This window comes from Hyperolius riggenbachi, chromosome 11 (genome assembly GCF_040937935.1).
Source record: "Hyperolius riggenbachi isolate aHypRig1 chromosome 11, aHypRig1.pri, whole genome shotgun sequence".
NCBI classification, from domain to species: domain Eukaryota; kingdom Metazoa; phylum Chordata; class Amphibia; order Anura; family Hyperoliidae; genus Hyperolius; species Hyperolius riggenbachi.
In genome coordinates, this window is record NC_090656.1 from 88278845 (window position 1) to 88296469 (window position 17625).

Consider the following 17625-nt stretch of genomic DNA (forward strand, 5'->3'; position numbering starts at 1 on the left):
ACATTGATTTATTACAGAGACGGTGATAGTAGAAAGTGCTGCAGTAAGCCAGAGCACATTAGAATAGGTTTAGGAAATTGTAGGATGGTAGAAAAAAGGATCAAATTTTTGTTACAGAGTCTCTTTAAAGGAACCCTGAAGTGACATGCAACATTAAAGACAAGCATTTGTAAAGTCCAAACCCTACATAAAACCAAGCTTTTTTCTCATTGTAAGGTTTAAGGATCCAGATTAATGACAAATTCTCTGTCAATGGACTGCAGTCTGACTGTAGGTAAAGCTCACTTCAATAAGAGCTGATAATAAAACTCTTTGTGGGTGGCTAAGAAACACTTCTGAGTGCAGGAAACAAATTAAAAAGTTCAGTAGTTTAAGATTTGTCTATGTAGGAGCTGAAAAACATCTAAACAGTAAAAACGTTAAACATACATTAGGACATTATCTGCATCTTGAAAGCAAATCTGCTGCTGAGATACCCAAATATAAATTGCATACCTAAATTCTGAACCCTTACAGTGTTAAAAGACAAAAAGGAACATAGCCTAGTTCTATGACACATATTTATCTGATCAGGTAATATGTCAGTTCAGGTACCCTTTGAAGTAACAGACAAAAATATTTTAGTTTTAAAAGGTGTGGAACTGTGGTAGAAATGGCTTATTAATTACATTTTATTTATTGATTGATTTTGTAATTGCTGTCTGATCTTATTAAATACATTTTCTCTTCACTTCCTGTCTTTGGAACCTCCAAAGATGTTTGTGGCTTCAATATAAGAACCTGCAGTCCGCATACCCATTACACAGCCGCCGAGAGATTTGGGCGCAGGTGAATAATAAACCGCTTACCCTGCACAAGTCCCGATGGCATTAATTACTATTCCCCCTCCAGGCTGCCATGAAAATTGAGGGGGAAGATGTAATTCGGCTTCCAGCTATTGCTAGTGGACAAATTACAGTGTTTTTGTAGCAATTTGTGCTCCATCTTTTAACGGCCCCCAAATTACTCACTGAGCTCCGCTATAGCCGTAATTCCTATTATGGTCTATGGTGGTGCCGGCTGCGCTCAAATCTCCTGCGCTGTTTTTACAGCACTCCTGCAGTCCTGGGTGCAAGAAATAAGGGGCAACAATCAAAACTAGCCAGAGATTCTAATATTGCCACTCTCTTCAAAATGTTTTGTTAGTGTCTTGTAGTGATTTCCAGAAGAAATGGAAACTCTCCTTTATAGGACAAAGAAAAGCAATAAAATGTAAAAGAGATTCTGTTCACTTATTACCGTATCCAAAAGTAAAATATGCCTTCCTGTAATTGGGTCTGCATTTTCAGATGTCAGACTAGCCATGAATGAAATCTAATTTTCAGTTTTTGAATTTTGGTTACAACATATGAAACGGAGTTAAAGTGCCCATCATGGTGCAATTTTTACCTAACGACTGTATTTTCAATAAGATCCTTCAGATTAAAAGAAAAGCGTAACGATTGGTGTCAGCAACACAGATTTTTCTGATTATTGGTGATCTGCAGTATCACCAATAATACAGATGCTATACCTGATTATGTGGTGATCTGCAGAATCACCAATAATACTAGTATAGCTAGACACGGGACACCCGATGTGGTATAGTGTTTGGTGCAACAGTAATCAGAGAAGTTATCTCCCGAGAAGCGGGAGATACAGACACTACTGCAGCCAATGATTCCCTGAGGAGCAGGGAATCAGACTGTACTGCAGCCAAGAATTCCCTGAGGAGCAGGGAATTCAGATAGCACTGCAGCCAGTGGACACCTAAGGAGCAGGAACCACTGACTGAGCTGCAAGAGAGATAACTGGTGGAATGAGTGTTTATGATTGAACTACAGCCGAGGATTCCCTGAGGAGCGGGAATCAGATTGTACTGCAGCCAGTGGACACCTGAGGAGCAGGGACCACTGACTGGGCTGCAAGAGTGGTGACTGGAGTATTGAGAGATTATGATTGGACTGCAGCCAAGGATTCCCTGAGGAGCAGGGAATCAGACTGTACTGCTGCCAAGGATTCCCTGAGGAGCAGGAAATCAGACTGTACTGCAGCCACTGACCATAAACCTGTGCTTGCAGCTAATGAACACCTGAAGATCAAGTGTCACAGACAGTACAGTAAAGCTGATCACCTAAGGGTTAGTTGACAGCCAGAAAGGTCAGACAAGGTCAGCAAGGTCAGTAACATTCGGACAGATAAGGTACAGAGACGGAAGACTGATTCGGTATCCGGGTACAGGCAATGTCAGCAACAGTTTATCAGATAGGCAGAGGTACCGAATCAGCAAGCAGGAGAATAGTCAAGAAAGCCAGAGATCATAACAGGTAAACAGTAATATGTATCAATCCTAATCTAGGTGTGAAGTCCTTGGTTTCAACACCTGGGAACTAGTCTGACACATAAAAAGTAGCAATGTAGCAATCTCCTAGTCTTTAGGTGTGAAGTCCTTGGTTTCAACACCTGGGAACTAGTCTAATGAATGGTATACAAGTCTCACAATACAATAGTGCTATAGGCTATCAACGGAATCTGACAAAGTGTGAATATCGCAGCTCCGGCAGGTTCTAACACACTGTAAGATCTAACTAGGGTCTGAGTGCTCACACGTAAGCATTCGCAACAGCAGACAACTTGCAACTGACAGGCAAGTCCTATATACACCCAGAGCGCTGCACAGCGCCACCCCAGTCACTCAGCCAATCCGGAGCATAGCTGGTGTCAGCTGATCGGCTTGATCAGCTGACTCCCCTTCTACTAGCATAAAGGTCCTGTTGCCTGGCGCGCACGTAGTTCTCAATCTGTATGCACTAGAAGGACCAGGTGAACCAGCAGCATGTTGCTGCGCGGCAGAAGCCGCCGGCTGGAACGCGGAGATAGCCGCCATGCCGCTTGCCCATGCGGTGGCATCTCCGCTATTCCTTACAAAAATATCATAATTAATTGGTCCACAACACTAAAGAATCTATACTATTCCCCGATACTGAAACCAGTATCTATGAAAAAATATCTACCATACTGATCAACCAGTCCTTTAAGGTAACGATCGATAATGCGATCGTTCAGGATTCACTGGGCCCACCAGCTTCTCTGATTTCATACAATATAACGTGACTATCCTGATCAAAAATACAGTCATCCACTAAAAAGTGCACCATAAATGGGCATCTTTACTGCTAGAAGGAGATAACCATGCCATGACCAACATACTGTAATGATCTGTTCAGCTGTCTGCACAGGCAGACAGCTGTTTGACCATTTTTTAGGTCTGAGTGCTGCAGGTCTCTGGAAAAGAGACCTGTCTTCACTTTGCAAGTTTCAGAGTTGCTCTGCTGGTGAGGAATTTGCATACACTTGTCATGCAAATTGCTTAGCTGCTTCCTTTGATGGCTTGCAGTATAAATACCTTTTGCTCCCAGAATTCCTTGCTGGTCATAGAGGTTTGTTCCTGCTAACTCACCTGGAGTGTCAGCCATTGCTATCTTAGTATAGTTAATTCTTGGGGAGTGCTCCTTGCATTCCTATTTAGTGCAGTCAGCTAGTGTATATTTGTACTGCCTATTCTGTCTTGTCTATCTGTTGCGATTGTCTTGTCGCCAGCGGCGGTCGACAGGAAATCGTTCTGTCTGTTGGGATCGCATTCGCCCTAGCGGTAGTGGTGGTGGATCCTTCTGTACTCTGTCTTAGGGGTGCAAGCCAGAGCAGCGGTTGCTACTGGTTACTCCTTCTGTCTTGCGATTGTCTTGTTGCCAGAGGCGGTCGACAGGAAATCATTCTGTCTGTCTGGATCGCATCCGCTCTAGCGGTAGTGGCGGTGGTTCCTTCTGTACTCTGTCTGGGAGTGTAGGCCAGAGCTGCGGTTGCTACTGGCTACTCCTTCTGTCTGTCTTGTCTGGTACGAACGCTTGCTGTAGGCTCGGTGAGGTAACCGTTTAGCAAGCGTTCGCGTTCTCCATTTCGTGTTTGTGTTTCATTGGTTAGTTAGGGTGGCACGCTCATTACTGGGCACCTAACGCGCGGTGATCGTGTCTTCAATGCGTTCGCTGTTGCGAATGAGTGCGGTGTTCGCATTTAGCTAGCATTTGTTATTTTCCTTGGCGTTCTGATCATTGTTGTTTGCTGTGTCTTTCTCGCTACACTTGTGCTCTGTCTCTACTCGGTCTTGTGTCACTGTTGGCAATCGCCACTCTTGCGATTGCGTTCCCACTTGGTTTCCGCTGATGTGTGTTCACCGTCGCCGGGTGGCGACTAGATTGGTGGACACACATACATTCTGTCTCTGTGCTCACTTTTCTCTCTTCAGGTGCATTGCACCAAAGCTGGGTTCTATCGTTTTACACGCTTGTGGAGGACTTCTGCAGTGTCAGCGCACATCTTGTGCGCTGACCACGGAGATAGTTCCACAACTAGTTACACATACATAAAGGCATTAACAATTGACACTGTGGTGTTTGTTTTCATTTTACACAGTTATTTGGGTTGAAAAAAAGACATACGTCCATCAAGTTAACCAGAAAATAAGGTACAAAAGTAGCCTGCACCCGCACATATACCTGTTGATCCAGTGGAAGGTGAAAAACCCTTACAAGGCATGGTCCAATAGCTCCAAAGGGGAAAAAAATTCTTCCCCACTCTAGATGGCAATCAGATAAAAATCCCTAGATCAATACCACCAGGAATGACCAAGAAATTATAGCCATTGATGTCTTTCAACGCAAGGAAAGCAGCTAAGCCCCGCTTAAATGCAGATATAGAATGTGTCATAACTGCTTCCTGTGGTAATACATACAGTGTGGTAATACAAGTCAGTGTTGTGGGGGTGCGGGGTGCGGATGGGCTCACCCAGCGGTGGCAGTGTCTGGGGGGCATGACTGCGCCTTGCCCCCCCCTCACCCCACCATCGGTGTGTTTGCTCCCAGGCCATGCAGTTGGCACCACAGGTAAGTAAATTTGCAAAGATAGGGTATCTATCCTTTGGGGGAGCAGCATGGGTGGTCCCCCCCGGGCCCTGGCCATGTCCGGAGGGGTGTGCTGGCCATGCTTTCTCGCTCCCGTCTCCCTGAGGGGCAGTTGCGGCGCTCCCAGGCAGTGGATGCCTTGTGGGGGTGTCTGCACGGCCCTTCATTTCTTGGGGGTACAAGGAGGCCTACACCCTGTTGATATGCAAAATTTTGCATGAGCCAACTCCTGCAGGAAGAGTAGGTGGACAGGTTAGATCCTGCATATTCTGGTGGGCGAATGCAATTTGCAAACGCTTTGCCATTTTAATTAGTCAGATAACTTGAGGCAGCCAGTAGTCAGGAGTTGATTGGTCAGAGCACACATCCCTTTTTCTCTTGTGCAGCATTCAATTCTGGTAGCTATGCGAGGTGACGTAAATAGTAGTCGGGATTCTGACGTAATAGTAGTTTAATTCTGATACATTTTCTCGCCTCTGGATGATGTTTGTTAAATTACTGACACAGGGAGGAAACATGCGGTATCTGAGTGGTAATCATGAGGTATTTTCCAGACTGCTATGTGTGGTACTTATGCTTGTGGGGCTTATGAAAGTGGATTTTTTTAATGTTTTGTTTACTATCCCCCCCCTCTTTGGCTATATACAGGGGGGATCTGACTATATATACGCTAGCTATATACTGGGGGGACTGGCTATTTACAGGGGGATCTTAATATATATACTGCCTATATACAGGGGGATCTGAATATATACTTTGGCTATATACCAGGGGATCTGACTATATATACGCTAGCTATACACTGGGGGGACTGGCTATTTACAGGGGGATCTGAATATATATACTGCCTATATACAGGGGGATCTGAATATATGCATTGGCTGTATACAGGGGGGATCTGACTTTATATACTGGCTATATATTTAGTATAGACTATATAGTATAGACTGGGGGCAACTATTCCAGACTACCTATACTCGGGGCAACCATACTACGCTGCCTATACTGGGGGTCAACTATTCTAGGCTACCTATACTGGAGGCAACTATTCCACGCTACCAGGGGGGCACCTATACCTGGCATTACACGCCACACTCACTCCTTTCCTTTTTCTTAGGGGGGGGGGGGGTTCATTTAATACCCAGCACCCGTGTCAAATGACCTAGGTACACCACTGCTGGGAACACGTAATACCTGTCTACCTATGAAAGGTATTAAGTATCCCCAATATAGCTAAAAGTCTTATGCCAGGAATACACAATGAGGTTTTTCAGCAGATTTACTGTCTGATCGATTTTCCGATCGTTCTTCTAATCGATTTCCATTCACTTGTATGAGAAATCGATCAGAAAAACGATTGAAAATAAGACCAGACATGTTGGAAATTTTTCTATCGAACCATCCATATGCCAAAAAAATCTCATGGTGTATTCCCAGCATTAGTCCCAGAACTGCATTTACCGTGTGGTAGAGGTAGGTCTAATTATGGGAGGTAAAAGACATGCAAACATGCACCTTATTTCACTTCAGAATTCAAGTGTGAGGTATTTTCCCACAAAATACCGTACATTTTTAGTCGAAAATTACCTCATGAAAATTACGTGGTAAAACTTTACTTAAAGGGGCACCATGGTGAAAAATTTTAAAGTATGTGCAAACAGACAAATAGTACGTTTTTTCCAGAGTAAAATAAGCCATAAATTGCTTTTCTCCTATGTTGCTGTCACTTACAGTAGGTAGTAGAAATCTGACAGAAGCGACAGGTTTTGGACTAGTCCATCTCTTCATAGGGGACTCTCAGCAAGGCTTTTATTCTTTATAAAGATATTCCCTAAAAAGGACTTAAACAATAATGCTAGCCAGCTCCCCTACTTGCTACACAGTTTTTTGGCAGTTGGACAGAGCAACTGCCATTCACTAAGTGCTTTTGAAAATAAATAAATCCCTGAGAATCCACCATGAAGAGATGGACTAGTCCAAAACCTGTCACTCCTGTCAGATTTCTACTACCTACTGTAAGTGACAACAACATAGGATAAAATTAATTTATGGCTCATTTTACTCTGGAAAAAAACATACTTCTTATTTGTATATGTTTGTACATATTTTAAATTTTACTACCAGAATTCAAAAGTTGATTTACCTCATGAGGTAAATCTAATTCCATGAGGTAATTATCAACTAAACGCTACCAGAATTGAGCCAATGGCCCATATGCAATTCACTTTCTCTCCTGAGTTTTCTCCTAGGAGAAAATTTTTCGTCTTCTATTTAGAATAACTTTTCAGCACTTTGGCCTCAATTCACGGAGCATTATCAAACGTTTATCAAACACTTTATCAAACGTTTGATAATTTACCTCATGAGTAAAATCTCATTTTGAATTCACTAAGGTGTTATATATTTGTTGAACGTTTTATCGGTAAAACATTTAATAAATATATAACACCTTAGTGAATTTAAAATGAGATTTTACCCATGAGGTAAATTATCAAACGTTTGATAAACGTTTGATAATGCTCCGTGAATTGAGGCCTTTGTAATTGAAAAAGTGCCAAAAAGTAGGTGGAAACATACTACTGAAACTATTTTAAAGAGAACCTGAGGTGGGTTCTACAAATTCTATTAGCACACAGAAGCTGGGTCTGCATATAATGCCCAGCCTCTGTTGCTATACAGTGCCGCCCCCAGGCCCCTTCTGCACTCTGCTGTGCCCCCATAAATTAAACGCCGTGCTAGCGACACACAGCGTGTAGCCAGCCGGCTGTTTACATGTACCCTATCACTCTAGCCGCTCCCTCGCCTCCTCTAGGTCGCCATTCCCCACCTGTGTCCCTTCCCTCCAATCAGCGGGGAGGAAAGGGACGCGGGCGGGGAGAGGCGACCTAGAATAGACGGGGGAGAGTCGAGAGTGATAGGGCACATGTAAACAGCCGGCTGGCGACATGCTGTGTGTGTGATTTATGGGGGCACAGCAGAGCGCAGGGGGGAGACTGGGGGGGCACAGTACAGCAACAGAGGCTGGGCATTATATGCAGACCCAGCCTCTGTGTGCTAATTGGATTCATAGAACCCACCTCGGGTTCTCTTTAAGTATTTCCTTGCTTACTGATGTTTTAAAAGGCATTTTATTGACAAATTTAAAAATATCACTTAGGAGAAAACTCAGGAGAAAAAGTTAATTGCATATGGGCCTTTGGCCCATATGCAATTCCCTTCTTCTCCTACGTTTTCTCACAGGTGATAATTTTTTATCTTCTCTTTAAAACAATTTTTAGCATTTCACTACAGCCACTAAAGCCATTTAGCATTGTAACTACAGCCATAAAACACTTTCCTGTCAGTAAATGGTTTCTGAGAGCAGAAAAGAGATAAAAAAGGGTCAGTAGGTTCATATATTTGAGCTTTGGCATACTTCAGTGAAGTAAAAACTTGAAAACTAGTTTTAGATATAAAATTAAGGATGGAGGATAGATACAAATGTTTATCTCATAAGTTTATTTTCACCTCGGATGTCCTTTAAGTTTATCTCATAATACATGAAAATCATTTTTGAGGACCTTCCATCTCCCACTAACTTTGTCATTTGTACCAATGTGGACCATGACAGCTGGGTCTTCCCTAGCCCCACCCAATAATCCATCAATCCATTCCGCTACATGCCGAACCCGAGCACCTGGGAGACTACACACTGTATGGTATTCATGTTTTCTTCCACAGATTACCCTATCTGAGCACCTAATAATCAAATACCCTACCACCAGTATCTGTTTAGCCTTTGCTGCACTACTATTCCCATTCTTGTTGCAGTAGTCTGTTTTTAGGTTGCTAGGGGACACATCCTGCTGCAACATTGCTACTCCAGAATCAGCATCCCTAATATCAAACAAACAAACATATTTATTAGGGAGAGACAACTCGGGCTTCCTTTACACTTTCCCCCCTACCCTTTCTAACTGTAACCCAACTAGCAGCATTTTCAAGTCCAATCACAGAAAAAAAGAGTAATGGAAGTTTTAGTCAGTCAGGTAAGGGATTAGAATCGGTTTTGGATATGTATTGCTGTTCAATGTCCCCATCTGTCAGAATTTATATCACTTCCTGTCCAAACAGGAAGTGGGAAAATCTATCCTAGCGTTTAAGCAATAGGAACAAACAAAATTTTATTTGCAATATTGGTGAAGACTTAGATTACAACTAGTTGTTTTGTTGATCCGCATTTCCTGTACTTGAAATCCACACTTTTAATATTAACCACTTCGCATCCAGACCTTGTTTTCAACTTATTGACCAGAGCAGTTTTGACAGTTTAGCTATGTCCCTATTTAATCAGAAATAACTTTATCCCTACTTATGACACAGAAATGAAATATATATTGTTTTTTTCAAGACAAACTAGGCTTTCATTGTATGCCATTTTTTCCCTCAAACAATTTTGTTTTCTATGAATTTTAATGGGAAAACAAAGAAAAAAATAGAAAAAAACATGTATTTCTCAGTTTTACCAATTCCAGTTTAAAAATAAAAAGTGCTACTGTCAATAAAAAACACACATTTTGTTTGGCTATTCTTACTGCTTATCACAAAACTTCGATTATGTTCCTGTCACAATTTATGGTGAAGATATTTGATTCTGAAATAGTGCTACAAAGTGTGTTTTTCACTATGAAATGAGAAAATACAAGTATTTTTCATAGTAAAAATCAATCTCATTAGCTCAGGAAACTTATATTCCCATTCACCAATTAGTCCTGCATCAAATAGTGCCAGAAATATGCACAGGAGCAAGCCCAATCCTGCACAGCACTGCTTCTGCTACAAGACGTATATCTACTGACCTGTGGCTTAGATGAAGTCCCAGAGGACGTATATCTACTGACCTGTGGACGAAGTGGTTAAAGGACAACTGAAGCGAGAGGGATATGGAGGCTGCCATATTTATTTACTTTTCCACAATACTAGTTGCCAAGCTGTCCTGCTGATCCTTTGTCCCTAATCATTTTAGACATAGACACTGAACAAGCATGAAGCAGATCAGGTGATTCTGACATTATTGTCAGATCAACCACTACTGCAGCCAAATAGACCAGCATGACTGCCAGGCAACTGGTATTGTTGAAAAGTAAATAAATATGGCAGCCTCCATATCCCTCTCACTTCAGTTGTCCTTTAATATTAAAAGTTTGGATTTCAAGTACAGGAGATGCGGATCAACAAAACAACTAGTTGAAATCTAAGTCTTCACCAATATGCAGTGGAAATTTTTCTCACTTCAGTTGTCCTTTTTGCATACCTGAACTGAGAAAAAAAAGGACACTTACCACAGTAGAAGGAAGGCTCTGGATAGTCCAGAGGCTTCCCCAATCTTCTTACACCCCTTCGTTCCTGCACTTGGACCCTTTGAACATATTCAACAATAAGGTTGAACATGTTGCTCATGATCATGCTCCCCTTTGTGTACAAGCTTGGCCGCAGTGCACAGGCATCACATCAGTAGGGTTTGCGACAAGCAATTTTGTGCTACTGCACAGGCACAAATCTTACTGGCACCTGCGTAGTGGAGCCACGCTTGTACAGAAAGAAGAATAGTGTCCTGGCAAACAGCAAAACGGTCAGTGAAGATTGGGGAACCCTTTAGAGCACCCAGAAGATTTCCTCTACTGTGGTGAGTATCTAGGTTTTTTTCAGATGTGCTTAACGACCGCCTAACGCCCATAGGCGTCGGCGGGTCGTTAGTGGTATAGCATGGAAACGGCCGCTCGATCGAGCGGCCTTTCCATGCTAGTTCACGGAGACTGCCTCCGTGAACAGTGTGCGAGCCGCCGATCGCGGCTCGCACGCATAATGTAAACATCCGGGGAAGAAATCCCCGCTGTTTACATGACACGGCGCTGCTGCGCAGCAGCGCGTGACGTAGATCGGCGATCCCCGGCCTCTGATTGGCCGGGGATCGCCGGCATATGATAGGCTGAAGCCTATCCTTCAATGCGCAGGACGGAAATCCGTCCTGCGCAGCCCCATGAGGGAGAGGGAGGTAAGGGGAATCAGGGAGCGCCGAAAACGCTGCGGAGGGGGGCTTTGAAGAGCCCCCCCCCCCCCCCCGCAGATCAAAAACAGCCGGCGGCGATCAGACCCCCCCAGCAGGACATCCCCCTAGTGGGGAAAAAAGGGGGGAAGTCTGATCGCCAAGGCTGAATCCTGATCGGTGCTGCGGGCTGGAGAGCCCACGCAGCACCGATCACTGCAGAAAGGCCTGGTCCTTAAGTGGTTAGCCAAAAGTCTCCATGGAGGTCCCAAGCACAGGAGGTGTGTGTAAGTCCCTCCAGTTACAACATGCACAGCAATTTAACCCCTATATATTTTCTAACTGCTTTCCCCACCACTCAAAACTAAAATATTTTTTCTTTGAATGGTCAACTGATGTATTTCAAGATTGTACAATTTTAAGGTCATTCATTTTAAGGTCAATATGCCAGGTTGTCCATTTGTTTTTAAAAATGACTCAAGGTGAAACGATTAAATGTGTTTTCTACCATATAACCAAAGTGCTGTGCTCTGTTTGGAAATATTAAAAGATCTGGTAATCTACACATATTTACTGAGGCTTGTTAATCTAGAGAGATCCACTTATGGTACCCATACACGGTACAATAAAAACGTTTGATTTTCTAGTTTTTTCTACCAAAACGATCGAATCAAATGAAAGTTGAAAAGAATCTTCATTTTTGATCAAGAAAAACGAACAATTGTCCCGTTTTTTTCAATAAAAATCCTATCGGACAAGTTGGAAAAATCTTTATATTCAATCTAACAGAGTAATAGAACTAAATTATCTAATCGAAAAAAAATGTAAAATTGTACCATGTATGGGCACCTTTAGCTTTAGTACCCTACAAGTATTCAATAAGATTTTGTGCCCTACAGATATTCCCTGAGATTTTGTATCCTACAGATATTCTCTGAGATTTTGTATCCTACAGATATTCCCTGAGATTTTGTATCCTACAGATATTCCCTGAGATTTTGTGTCCTACAGATATTCCCTGAGATTTTGTATCCTACAGATATTCCCTGAGATTTTGTATCCTACAGATATTCCCTGAAATTTTGCATCCTACAGATATTCCCTGAGGTTTTGTATCCTACAGATATTCACTGAGATTTTGTATCCTACAGATATTCACTGAGATTTTGTATCCTACAGATATTCCCTGAAATTTTGCATCCTACAGATATTCCCTGAGATTTTGTATGCTACAGATATTCCCTGAGATTTTGTATCCTACAGATATTCCCTGAGATTTTGTATCCTACAGATATTCCCTGAAATTTTGCATCCTACAGATATTCCCTGAGGTTTTGTATCCTACAGATATTCACTGAGATTTTGTATCATGCAGATATTCCCTGAGATTTTGTATCCTACAGATATTCCCTGAGATTTTGTATCCTACAGATATTCACTGAGATTTTGTATCATGCAGATATTCCCTGAGATTTTGTATCCTACAGATATTCCCTGAGATTTTGTATCCTACAGATATTCACTGAGATTTGGTACTCTAAAAAGATCTAACCAACATTTCAGAGATGTGTCAGGATACTACAGGGACTGATGTGATGTTACCAGTGCTGGCTGTGAGAGCTAAATTAGTAAAAGCAGGTCTCATCAGGGCCGGTTCCCTCGTGAAGCAAGGTGAAACATTTGCATCAGGCACAGAGATTACAGGGGCAGCATGTTTGTACTGTGTGTTTACACTAACAGTATGCAGTCAGAGTAGGAGGAGAAGCGAGAGAAGAGCGAGGTGACGAGATTATCATTTGGCAAAAGCAGCTTGTTGTGCTGTGTGAGGAGTCTGACAGTGAGTGAGGAGGGTGGAGGCAGGAGAGCAGCTGTGTTTCATTTGACTTGCACAGCAGAACGGAGGAGCTGGCACTGCTGACCTGACTGAGGAGGAAGGGAGTAGCAGAGGGTGAGCAGTTTGTTTGTCACAGACTCACAGCCAGCCAGTGTGCTATTGTGTTGAGCTGCAGCATGTCATGTGAGAACAGCAGAGTAAATTGTCGGGTACTGTGCGATCATTCCAAATTGTGAGGCTCATCCTCACAAGTTTGCCTCAGGAAGCAAAAAGTCTAGAACCAGCCCTGGGTCTCATAGGATTTGACACCAACAAGGCGTTCTGATGATCTATGTAGGACAACGGCTCAGCTTAAATTTCTATAAAATAACTTTACTGTCACAGGGCAGGAAAATAATAGCGATCACACAACCCTTTCACGCTCTGTAATGTTTCTGTGAAGGTCTATTCTGTTTTTTAAAGTGTAACTGTCAGGCATAAAATCAAAAATCAATTCTTTATTTTTATCTGGTAAACCAGTAATAAGGATGCTAATCAGGCAATCCAAAAGTTAAAATCTCTATTACTTTTCTTGTTTATAAATGATCATTCCCCAGTTTACCTGACTCTTATTTGGTACGCTGCCGCACAAAGAAAGTTGCCGGGCATGCTGGGTTGTCTTTTTTTTTTGCTTCTTTATATCCCCTCAGACTTAACTAATGTACAGAAGCAAAAAAGGACAGCCCAGCATGCCCTGCAACTTCCTTTTTGCGGCAACGTACCAAATAAGAGTCAGGTAAACTGGGGAATGATCATTTATCAACCAAAAAAGTAAAAGAGATTTTAAGTTTTGGATTGCCTGATTAGCATCCTTATTACTTGTTTACCAGATAAAAATAAAGAATTGATTTTTGATTTTATGCCCGACAATTACTCTTTAACTTTCTCCTTTGGTTAGAAAGTCACTTACATAATGTTGTGCCACATCTGTGGTCATTGTAGGATAGAAATCACTAGACTGCTGCAACTACTTTACACAAGAAAACAAATGCAACGATTACATTTTTCGTTATCTATGTACATAAACGCATTGGATCAGGAGATTTTCTTGGTTACAACGTATTTAAATGAAATGTGATGTCACAGAAATTCCCCAAATGAAAACATCAGAGACAGTAATGTGAAATGTTACACTGTAGCATCAAACTTTAATGTTCTTGTAAGACACATTAGCCCATTTGCAATTAACTTTTTCTCCTGAGTTACCTCCTAGGAGATCATTTTCAAATTTCTTTAAAATAAGTTTTAAGCAATCGAAAAAACACCCAAAAGTTGGTTAAAAAGTATAATCAACATAATTGTGAGTATTTTCTTGATTGATGATGGTCTATAAAGCATTTTAGGTGAGAAAAACTAAAAACATACACAAAAGTGTTTATTATCCTTTCATTTTCTTCCCTTATTACCATTAACTATTTTTATTACCAGGTAAATTCACACAAAAAAATATAAAGGCTAAACAAGGTGATCTACTTATGGCTAATGCAATCACTTTTCACATCATTGTTTGAACATACTCTACTGCCTGAGTACGCTTTTCCTAAGATACAACTTCCCGGTTTTAACTCTTAGAAGGTAAATGAACAGAAACATAATAGCATGTTCGGCAAATACATTGATACTATTTTTCAAGCCCGTCAGAATTGTGGGTTAGAATGAACATATTTTTTGCCTCTGTTACAAAATATTTGAATCTGTCGAAGTTAAACAAATTTAACGCTGGAGTAAACAAACAAAACCTGGGCTGGTGTAATGCTATTCGTTTTCGTTTTCCTTCATGTAGAAAATCAAATAATCATTTTGCATATTTGATTTTATAAAACCTTTGTTTGATTTCATTTTTCTTACTGCTACTAAGCAGTGAAGAATACTTTAAGTGAAAATAATTCAGAACATTTTTGTTATTAACAGTGATTTCAGTTTCCATAACTGGCACATTGAATCATAGAATACAGAGCCGCTGCCATGGGTTGCCTTCAATACAACAGCTGGTGAAGTTGAAAATCTAATTTGAGTTAAAAATAAATGAAGTAGGAATAATCCAATAACTTCAGCCCTAACGTACTGCATTATTTTTTATCTTTGCATTTATTTACGGTATTTATTCTAATTATTACCTTCAATCATTAACATCCCCCCCCCCCCCCAAAAAAAAAGACAGAATGTTATGAGAAATGCAGTAATAAGCAGATAGAAACAAATCAGTCTGGCAGTGGAATTCTTATCTCCCCCAGTGGAAAAGCAAAGATTGGAGTCTGACATTTCTCCATCTTAACTACAATTTGGTTATTCAGAGTCGATTGTATTGAGATTGCAAAGTAACAACAACCCAATCTCTCTGATCCAGATGCTTTATTTAACTTGTGTCGACTTTTTATTAATATTAGTGCTTTCTCACCCCATACTTACTTAGTACCTTCTGAGTACCTGGCAAATTAGACAAAAAAATACATTAAAGTTAAACACCACATAAAAGTTGGTCTAAATGCATGCTCCTTGCCAGGTGCTTAAAAGATACTGTATAAATACCATGTATAAGTTAATCTACAGAGAAAAATGCCAAAGCACCCAGATTCATTAAGAAAGTTAAAGTTTCACTCTTATAGTCTATAGTCTTATTCAGTTAGATTTAGGTAAAGCTCTATTTTACTTTTTTATAATGTTTTGTCGGAACACAGATAAAAGTTATCTTTTTTTTTCTTTTTAAACAGCATTGGGAGCCAAGAGAAGAAAATCATGACAATTCTAATTCACCAAGGATTATAATAACACAAATAATAAACAATATAAATAACAAGCATTACAGTAAAATATAAATGTATTGCGATGATCATTTTATTTTGAGCTGACTTATTTTCTGTGGCACTTAAAGAACAGCATGCATATTAGAATTAACATTAATTAGATGTTTTTACTTGTGAGTAGTAGCATATGTATTACCATATTATTTGTTTATTTATTCATCCCACAGGCTGACCCTGAATTAACCCATATCGTTTTTTTTTATTATTTTTGTGTCCTAACCAACGAAGACAGAGAACTGATGAAGAGGGGCAACACAATGAAGAGTCTGAGGCACTCACAGCCAGCTTGGTTATAGTCTAAAGTAAATCTATAAGACATAGAAATAATTTAGAATATTTTCTGGGGTCCATAAAGCCGACCCCATCTGACCTCAGCGACCTATTGCAGTAACCTGTTCATTGCCAAAGTACACCCGCAGGATTGCCAATTCCTAGCATGCCTCTGAAGCATTGTTTAAAATGCCACAGGTTTATACAGGCTAAAATAGCATCAGCTTTCTGCCATCAGCTCTTTCGAGAAAACAAAATTCAGCCAACTGCGGATAAAATGATCATATGAATGGCCACACTGGCCAGAGGCTTATGGTGTTATTACATGGGAGGCCGCTTGTGTTGTTGTAGTACAGCCAATGACGTTTCCAGGTGTGACTTGTATCCTGATTTAGGAAATGAGGAGTTTGACTGATCTAGACAGGTGCAAGGAAAACTGAAGCAAGACTGAAGCAGTTTCCCTGAGCAACCAATCAAAATTCTTCTGTTCAAACCTTTTTGGTTACTCTGGGCAACTGCTTTTGCTCCAACTTTTCCTGGCATCTCTCTTGAGAAATGAGCCCCGAACACTTTATAGCTGACAGAGATTTCACACAGGTAGGATAAAATGTAATGCCATGCCATTTATCTAACAGGCTCTTGTCTATTGGTCTACTGCATCTTGTTGTGCACACTGAGCATTTCCATATGGTAAAGAAGGTCATCTCTTACCTTCAAAGAAGCGTTGTAAAGCCTCTGTCTCATCCACAACTTCCATGGCTCTAATCCTAGAGGTACCCAAAGTCCTAGGACTGTGTAGTCCGTGCTGCCATGAAGTTATAGACCACGAGCCTTGCTTGGAGTAGAGTTGCAGATCCTCTCAGTCAGGGTGCGAGTTGCTGGTGTGACACACTGCTGACAGTCGGTTGCACAGGTCACACAACCTACAGCATATGGCTGTGCTGAGGAAAGATCAGCGGAGCAGCCTCAGAAGCTGACTGGATCTCTGCTCTCCCAGACCCTCAGCTTTCGCAGTCCAGGGCTTCCCCACTTATTCCAAACTTTTCCTGGTGAACACACTTTCTGGGAAATGTTTGTGTTAGATCAGCAGATCATTCAGCAGCACTTTCTTAAGCTTCTTTTCTCTGGAACCTTGAGAGCTCTCCCTTTTTCCTGTCTGGTTAGTGTGTCAGGGTTAGTGTACTACTGTCTTCCAGCTCCTTCTCCAGGGAAGCTGCTTCTGCCATTGTGTTTCTGTCTCCACCTAGTGGACAAACAGCAATTATTTAGAAATACGCCAAATAATACCAAGCAATACCAGTTGTATTGTAAATCTCAGTGAAAATGACTATACACAGGAACATCTGTGAAACTAAAAGACGAATTGCTAATGTTTGCTCAGTGCATTTTAATGTGCCTACCGCCTTGGCCCCATTAACACTCGGAATTGCAAAATGTGATTGCAATTGCCTAGTGATTGCGATTTTGCATTGGTATTTTTTGCTTTTTTTCTGTAATTGCGTTTTGCGGTTCTCATTCCAGTGAATGAGAATCACAAAGCAATCACCCAGAAAATGCTGCATGCAGGCCGTTTGCTATCGGCAGAAATTGCAATTGCCGCAGTGTGAGTGATCCCAAAGGATTACATGTGTTACAGCCACCCGGAAAGCGACACATGTGAACGTGTAAACAGGGCCT

The 17625-nt window shown here is 41.3% G+C and overlaps 1 protein-coding gene across 3 annotated transcripts in view; it reads right to left on the reverse strand.

Moving 5' to 3' along the window:
• Positions 1-17169, reverse strand: part of MYRF (myelin regulatory factor) — a 257540-nt gene extending 240371 nt beyond the window's left edge. For 2 of the 3 annotated variants that reach the window (XM_068260425.1, XM_068260424.1), the window contains exon 1: positions 16660-17168. In XM_068260425.1, the coding sequence (XP_068116526.1) occupies positions 16660-16705 (46 nt within the window). In that variant the 5' untranslated portion in view covers positions 16706-17168. Of the gene's footprint in view, positions 1-16659 lie in introns of all 3 variants that reach the window. The other variant, XM_068260423.1, reaches the window with a different exon arrangement.
• Between the last annotated feature and the right edge of the window lie 456 nt (positions 17170-17625).